General features: G+C 35.4%; 1 protein-coding gene and 1 long non-coding RNA gene across 2 annotated transcripts; both read left to right on the forward strand.

The window, feature by feature from the left end:
- The first annotated feature begins 5,549 nt into the window (after nt 1–5,549).
- LOC140851195 (uncharacterized) lies at nt 5,550–6,241 on the forward strand. The gene is made up of 3 exons (XM_073242764.1): nt 5,550–5,759; nt 5,843–6,087; nt 6,167–6,241. Exons 1-3 carry the CDS (start codon nt 5,561–5,563, stop codon nt 6,239–6,241), a joined length of 519 nt encoding a protein of 172 aa, XP_073098865.1. The 5' UTR covers nt 5,550–5,560.
- Nucleotides 6,242–7,141: 900 nt separating this feature from the next.
- On the forward strand, nt 7,142–7,570 carry LOC140859632 (uncharacterized). The gene is made up of 2 exons (XR_012143193.1): nt 7,142–7,279; nt 7,380–7,570. It is a non-coding gene; the product is annotated as an uncharacterized lncRNA (long non-coding RNA).
- The last annotated feature ends 1,558 nt before the right edge of the window (nt 7,571–9,128 follow it).

Consider the following 9,128-nt stretch of genomic DNA (forward strand, 5'->3'; position numbering starts at 1 on the left):
GTCCACGAAAGAGTTTTTTGTTTCTTCATTAGCAAGAGGTGAGATTTTTCTTTGGTTGAAATATTTTCGTCTGACCCCTCTTGATTAGGTATTGGCCTTTTTTTTTTCTTGGTGCATAGCCTTTCTTTTATATTTAATTCCTTCATTATGTGGAGTCTAATTGGAAGATCGAGACTTATGAGCGGTCTGATAAAAGAAAATTACTCTATGTTAGAAATATTAAAAGTCTCAACAAAATCATAGTTATGCATATGGGATTTTTTTTTCTGTAAATTCATATGTCACACACATCTCGGCTCAAACACATGTGCAGGCGTGCACATGCACGTGCATGCACAGAGAGAGAGAGAGAGAGAGAGAGAGAGGAAAAAGTCCTTTACATGGCACCAAGATGCTAGTTCACTATAACTTATGTTATTAGATTATGCAAATGAATAATGATAAATCTTCTCGTCCTACCCTGATCAGAACCTTAGTTCTTGGAAAAGAATAATCTAATTCCTTAGCAAAGAGCAAACTGCGAATCTTCTCGTCCTTATATAATAACGGTTCTTCACTCATCACAGGCCTAAAAGTGTTTGGTTGACCAAGTCAAAGTGAGGCATTCTAAAACTTTTTCCATCGGACTTGTTAGAGATTGTTGGTCTGCAGTGATGGGCAGGCCACCATTAGAAGTAAGCTTTTGTTTAGAGCCACAAGCTTCATGTATAAATTTCAGCTGCCACAGGGCAAACACCTCTGTTATCTTTTTCCCCTGTTGCTGTGCCAGAGCCAGTCAACCAGCAAGAGAGGTACCACTCACCACCAAGGTGGTACTCCACTGTATCCAACCATTTTACCTCAGCGTCTTGCTTTTGAGTGCATGGAGAAGAGGGATGTCATTGGGATTAAACAAGTCCATCTCATCCGCAACCATCTGATCAAAGATCATTTTGTTGTGATTGAAAAGTTAAATATCTTTTATGTTATATGGAGATTATGAGCACATGGTGCATAGTTTTCTATATCATTGTGAAATATTCAAGTTGGTTGATAATCTCTCATTAAATTATAGTATTAGTTGCAACTTTTTATCACAGAAATGGCTAGATTTTCAAATGCATGCTAAGTAGATTTTCATGGGTGTTTTTATGATGGTTGTGAATTTAATGCCAGGCAATGTTAATTATGAATTAATTTTAAAAAAAAATTACATTGCATCGAAACATAGACCCATCTTTTGATTAATGTACATATTCTATTATATCCGTACATTTATTTATTTTTGTACGGATAAAAGAATTATGTACATTGATCAATTGATTGTCCAGTATGGACAGTTTGGAAAATGTGAGTAATTCTATAGGTCATTACCATAATCAAATGGTATGCTGAGAGGTTTGGAAAAAATTTCGGATGGTATTTTCCTTTTGTTCTTCCTATACGGAAGAACTAAGGGGAAATACTGCCGAAATTTTTTTCGGCTCTTGTTGCATATCATTTGATTTTTGTAATTGACCTATAGAATTAATACATTTTCTGAATGGGATAGGACCTTCTTTACCTATTAGTTGATGATAGCAAGCATTTACTATGTAAACTTTATCTAGCTGTTATTTTTTTGGATTTTATGAAATGACTGATATTTTTTACTCATTGCATTAATATAGATTGTATAATTTTTTTTTATTTTTAGATAAATTGCAAGTTCGGTCAGTTTTATCCTACAATGGACAAAAGTTGGATAAATAAACCAAGGAATAGTAAAGAATATTTAGATGGAGTTCATGACTTCATTAAATTTGGTATGGAGAAAAGTAGTTTGAATGGAAAGATTTTATGTCCATGTCGGAAATGTGTAAATAGTTCTTCTTTAGATCCACAAAATGTTGAAGAACATTTGGTATGGAATGGTTTTTTAAGAGGTTATACCGACTGGATTTTTCATGGAGAATCTATGTTGCCATCATCATGTAACCAACCCCTGACTCATTGCGGATCCACTAGCCTAGAAGACAATTCTGCAAGAGATGATGATATAAGGGGTTTGATCACAGATGCTTTTGGATTTGATGTTCAAAATTTAGGAGAATCCAGTAGTATACAAGAAACAGTTGGGATGTTTGATGGATGTACGCATACGAAACGTATGCATGTTGAGGAGCCCATACATACATCTAATGATGAGACAGCTCGTTATCACACCTTAATGAAAGATGCAGACGAAGAATTATATCCGGGTTGTACAAAATTTTCTAAGATTTCTTTTCTTGTACATTTATTTCATATAAAATATTTGAATGGATGGTCTGGAAAGAGTTTTACCATGCTGCTCAAGTTATTAAAGGATGCATTTTCAGAAAGCACTCATTTACCACCATCGTATTATGAAGCCAAGAAAGTAGTAAAGGAATTGGATCTTGGATACGAAAAGATTCATAGTTGTCCGAAAGATTGTATGTTATATCGGGGTGAAAATGCTAATCAAGAGTCATGCAATGTATGTGGATCTTCAAGATGGATAACACAAAAAGAAGATCGAGATGATGTACTGAATGAATTGGATGCAACGCGGAGTAAAAAGAAACCGGCCAAGGTATTGCGTTACTTTCCTCTTATACCTAGATTGAAAAGGATTTATGCATCATCAAAAACAGCTTCATCAATGAGATGGCATCATGAAGGACGTACAAAGGATGGAATGTTGAGACATCCTGCAGATAGTCTTCAATGGAAAGCATTTGATGATAGGCATCCTGATTTTGCCTCTGATGTTCGCAGTGTTAGGTTTGGCTTAGCTTCTGATGGCTTCAATCCATTTCGGACCCTGAGTTCTACCTACAGCACTTGGCCAGTCGTTTTGATACCTTACAATTTGCCACCGTGGATGTGCATGAAACAATCATCACTTATCTTGTCAATGGTTATTCCAGGAGATAAGGGTCCAGGCAATGATATTGATATTTTTCTACAGCCTTTGATAGAGGAATTGAAACAGTTGTGGGAGGGTGTTGATGCATTTGATGCTTCCAACGGCCAAACATTTAAACTATGGGCAGCTTTGTTATGGACTATTAATGATTTTCCAGCATATGCCAATTTATCTGGCTGGAGTACAAAGGGACGGGTCGCATGTCCTTGTTGTGGAGATTCAACACATTCAATTTGGTTAAAACATGGAGGTAAATTTTGTTACATGGGACATCGTCGATGGTTGGAAGCAAATCATCCGTTTCGATTTCAGAAAGATTTGTTTGATGGTACTATAGAATTGGGATGTGCCCCTATTCCACCTTCTGGAACTGATGTTCATAGACAAATGGATGGCATGAATTACAGCTATGGTAAGCACTCAAAGTCCTCTAAAAAAAGAGGAAGGGATGATGTTGAAAGCTCAGTGCACGAAGGGTTACCAGAGGAAGTCAGTATCAGTACTATAGATGCAGAGTTGTTTCAAGATCCAGACAATTATTTCGAGGATGAAAATGAGGAAGACACACAGATAGCATCTACACAACAGCCAAGTAAACATTTATGGAAAAAACGAAGTATCTTTTTTGACTTACCTTATTGGAAACATAATCTTATTCGGCACAATCTTGATGTCATGCATATAGAGAAGAATGTTTGCGATAATTTACTTGGAACATTTTTAAACCTTGATGGAAAGAGCAAAGATAACATGAAGGCACGTCTTGATTTAAAAGAAATGGGTATCCGACAGGAACTTCATCCTAAAATGCTTGCTAATGATAGAATTTATGTGCCTCCTGCATGTTACACAATGTCTGCTCGAGAAAAGGATAATTTTTTGGGAGTTTTGAAAAGTATCAAAGTACCCGATGGATATGCATCGAATATTTCACGATGTGTGCATCTAAAGGATCGAAAACTTTCAAATCTTAAAAGTCATGATGGTCACATATTGATGCAAGATATTTTTCCAATAGCTTTAAGATCGTCATTGCCGAAACAAGTTGTTACAATTGTACTTCGATTATCGTCATTCTTCAAGGCATTATGTTCCAAAGTTATTGATCCTCGGGAACTTGATCAGTTAGAATCGGATATTGCAATTACACTTTGCCAGATGGAAAAGATTTTTCCTCCTGGATTTTTCACTATTATGGTACATCTGCTCGTTCACCTAGCTTCAGAAGTTAAAGTTGGTGGACCGGTACATTATAGATAGATGTATCCTATTGAGAGGTATTATTACAAACCTTAAATCTTTTGATAATTTTATTAGAAACAACAGCATACTGATATTTTAATAAATATTTAATTCTTGAAGGTATCTTGTGCGTCTTAAAGATTATGTGCGAAATAGAGCCTATCCTGAAGGCTCGATTGTTGAAGCATATATTGCGGATGAATGTTTGACATTTTGTTCAAGATATCTTCAAGGTGTAGAGACTATTTTTAGTCGACCTCAACGGCATAATGACTTTGTGGAGAATGCAGAACTGTATAAGTTCTTAACTGCTGGAAAATTCTTGGAAAGAGGTGAAGGTATTGTACTTGATCAAAAATCCTTAGCACAAGCACATCGTTATGTGTTACTTCATAGTGACATAATATCTGACCATCGCAGGTTAGTATATTTAAGGAATGACATCAAAATTTAAATTTTATATTAGATATAATATTCTAAATGATATATTTATATTTTATGCAGTGAATTTTTAATTTATCAGAGACGAGCCAATCATAACATTCGTCCTAATGCAAGGATTGAACAGCGATGGTTGGTCGAGTTATTCCCTATGTGGCTTTCGAATCAGGTGTGATTTATATTTAATTATTGGATATATTAATTTTTGATACATATTTAATATCAGATAACTCAACTGCACTTCGTCATATCATTTTTTGTTAGGTATCAAAGATGATGGAGACAAATAAGTCAGATGAACTAATAGCTCTTGCTCGAGGACCTAACAAGATTGTGAATAGATATAATGGTTTCATAATTAATGGCTTTAAATTTCATACTAGAGAACGGGAGAAATTTAGAAAAACACAGAATAGTGGTGTTTTGGTGGAAGCGGATGGAAAATCCTATTATGGTGCACTTAAAGATATCTATGAGTTGGATTATTATGGAAAATTTAAAGTAGTACTGTTTAGATGTGATTGGATAGACATAAACTCACCAAGGGATTTGAAACAAGATGCAAATGGATTTACACTTGTAAATTTTTCAAGGTTGATACACACTGGTGTGTTATTCAAGGATGACCCATTCATTTTTTCATCTCAAGCTCGTCAAGTATTTTATGTACAAGACGCAAAAGATAAAGATTGGTTTACTGTCATCAAAACAAAACCTAGAGACTTATATGATATGGGAAACCAAGTGGAGGATGATGACGATGACACTTATACACAATGTATGCCCTACAATTTTGTGCCAGCTGATGATTTAAATGCTACGACGACGTTGGTTAGAACAGAATTCGAAGAAAACACTACTGCTTGATTGTTACTGGTAATAATTATTTATGATGTATATATTTTGCATTAATTATTATGTTATTTTACTCCATATATTAACTGATTCTACCTTTTATTTATATAAATGCTAGGTGACATCATGCGTCGCAGGGGACGATATGCTGGTGTGCAGTTCCAGTTTTCACAGACAGAGGCCGGTACGTCTTCTTCAGCACAGCAGCCTGAGGCCAGTTCAGCTGCACAGCATTCTGAGCCCTGTCCTTCATCATCAGCACAGCACGATCCTCCTGTTCATCAGCCAGATGATGAGATACACGTGCAGGGTATATATTGTCTTTCATGTAATTTTTTTTTATTTCATTTTATGTATATTTATGATATAGTTACTTTTATGTATTTTTTGCAGACGGATCCGGGAGAGTACGCCCCAGACGCGGACCCACAGTAGTACGAGATGTGTGGCAGATGCGTGAGGGCGAGAGGATTGTTGTGGAGTGCAATCAGCTAGGTCAGCCAATTAAGAAAGCTGCCTGCTTATTGACTTCATTTTTGGGGACTGTTGCTCGGAGGCCTCAGCTATGTCCGTTGGGCTATGCAAAATGGAATGACATGCTTCCAACGTACAAAGTTGAGCTCCTCCGAGTTATAGAGGTAATGAATTGATGTTCATACTGTATATTAATTGTTAATCATTTATATAATTTATTTCATTTAACTTTTTTTTTTATAGAGCAAGTTTGTTCTCCCTCCATCCACTCATGATTTTGTAATGAAGTCTCTCAACCGCAAATGGAAAGAATATTAAGCACAATTGAAGAAGGACTATATGAGACAGGGTATGACAGAGGAGGAGGTTGCTAGGAATTGTCCTCCTGATGTACCCCCTCATCAGTGGATGGAGTTGGTTCATTACTGGTTCTCCGAGAGGGCACAGGTATATTATCTGTTTATTATCTTTTTTCTTAAATATTTTATAAAAATATTGATTTTTATTATATATTGTATATATAACAAGTTCTTTACTTTATTTTACAGACTTATTCTGCTATTGGTAGAGCTGCACGAGCAGCTCAGTCTGTTCCTCATACATCGGGGTCGAAGAGTTATGCACGACTCCGACAGGAGTTTGTATGTTCCTTAAACTTTCATAATTAACTTTTAATTTTTATGTTCAAATATTTATATAACTAATATCATTATGTATCGTGGACCATGTCTGTATCATGATACTCATATATTTTTTTAAATTATCATAACTGTTTGCTTAAAATTGAAATTATTTGTGTAGGAGGATGAGTATGGGAGGGAACCCGGACAAGTGGAGTTTTACCGGATGACTCATACTCATCAGGATGGTACTTTTGTTCGAGATGAGTCGAGAGATTTATATGTACGGCATTGTTAATATTATATTTTTTGCAATGATTTAAATTTAATTTTGTTAGCTATTAATGTATAACTCTTGTTTTCAAAAAAAATACAGGAGAGGGCTACATCTCTCATTGCGGAGCGTGACGACGAGTCCGCAGCATCTACGCAGCAGAGCCGTATCGAGGCCGAGGTATTCACAGAGTTGATGGGACCAGAGCACTACGGTCGAGTGAGGGGTTATGGAGTAGGAGTCACCCCCACTCAGTTATCTGAGGTTAGTAGATATACGCAGCATGCTGCAACAGATGCTCAGGATTCACACGTTCGCAGACTCGAGGCAGAGATACAGGAGATTAGACAGAGTCGTGCCGCTGAGATGGAGGAGATGCGACAGAGCCGTGCCGAGATGCAGGCCATGAGGGGACAGATTGATCGCCTTACATCTTTATTAGAGATGTATGGTTCATCTCAGGTAAACACATAATATTAAATATATATTTTTGTATTAATTTAATGATTTATATATTTTATTTATAGATATGTAAATCATGCTTTTGATATATTTTTTGTAGGCTCCTGGCATATCAGGCACCCATCGAGATAGCGGCACGTCACGTGGAGACAACGACGACCATCCGCCTGCAGATTGATGTTATTTTATTTTTGTTATATTTTTATATTTATTTATATTACTCTTGATTGTAATGGACGATTAGTACTTTATTTTTATTTATATAAAATATTGTCTTTTGGTTTGATTAAATTTTCTATTTCAGCTTGCTTTTGATGTGAATGATGGTGATTGTACAGGTGTGAATGTGAATGTGGTGATTGTACATGTTTATTGTATTGTACAGGTGATGTGAATGATGGTGATTGTACAGGTGTGAATGTGAATGTGGTGATTGTACATGTTTATTGTATTGTACAGGTGTGATATGATTTCGTACAGGAATGTATTGTATTATTTTTTTTTTAAATAATATTTGTATTTTTTTTTCCTCTTAAAACCTTTAACAACGCTTATAAGCGTCGTTAAATTTATCTTTTGCGACGCTTTAAAGCGTCATAAATTTTTACATTAACGACGCTTATAAGCGTCGTTAAATTTGTCTTTTGCGACGCTTTAAAGCATCGTAAAGATTTACATTAACGACGCTTTAAAGCATCGTTAAGACAAATTTAACGACGCTTTAAAGCGTCGTTAATGTAAATATTTACGACGCTTTAAAGCGTCGTTAAAAAATAACGACGCTTTTACAAAGCGTCGGCGATATTCGTTCCCACTCTTGCATAGTCGACGCTTTGCCGATGCTTTTCGAAGCATCGTAAAGCCGAATAGCGACGCTTTAAAGCGTCGTTAATGACCATTAATAGCATCGTTAATGGCCATTTTTCCTGTAGTGATTGCTTGGGCCATCTTCCAACTTACAAAAAGTAACCTTGTATAAGTAATAAATTATTTATGATATTTTTTAGATTAATTAAAATATATAAAAAATATAAAATAAATAAATCTTCAAAAGTGGAATCATATTTTTCTAAGTAGTATACAATTTATTATGAATTTTTAAAGAAAAAACAACATTTAAAATTATTTTTCAATGAGTACATAATGGCACTTTGGAGAGTATATGGTCTTAGCTATATTGAAAACTCAAAGCACAGCTTCAGCCCCTTTGATCTAATCATTCTAAACCTATCTTTAATTTTTCAAAATTTTCTAACATCATTCAAAAATTTAATGAATTTTCATCATTTTAGAAATGATAAATTAAAATTAATTATCTCTTTCTCTAGAAAATGAAAATGAAAATTATAGATAATTCTATAATCTTAAAAAATATGGTCTGAAAAAAGTTTTAGACTAAAATGCCCTTGGGAAGACCATTCATGTAATGGGACTCCCGTCGTCTTTAGCCTCTGCCAAAATAAAATTTTCAGGTTTCACTTTTTCTTGATCTAATTTTGAAGGCTCGTATCTCTCACATCAGGAATTCCAATAATACATGCCATATACCATTGGAAAGCTCTCAGGTCATACTATTGAATGGTACTAATTTAAGGACTAAGATTTATTTTGGCAGAATTTTATCTCAAGGTCAGATCAACTGGAGTGAGACAGCGATGGCAGATCCGCGACAGCTGGATAGCAGTGGTAAGATCTGCAAGAAAAATCTCTGACCGAATGTGGCTCCAGCAGAGACCCTCTGATGCTCAAGTTAGAATTCTGAACAATAGAGGAAAGAAGTAAGCATATAGGAAGAAAGGAGATTTTATATCTTGATGGTCCCCTGTGGGCCTTTTTTAATAGATGAGGC

The sequence above is a fragment of the Elaeis guineensis genome, chromosome 8 (assembly GCF_000442705.2).
Source record: "Elaeis guineensis isolate ETL-2024a chromosome 8, EG11, whole genome shotgun sequence".
Taxonomy (NCBI): Eukaryota; Viridiplantae; Streptophyta; class Magnoliopsida; order Arecales; family Arecaceae; genus Elaeis; species Elaeis guineensis.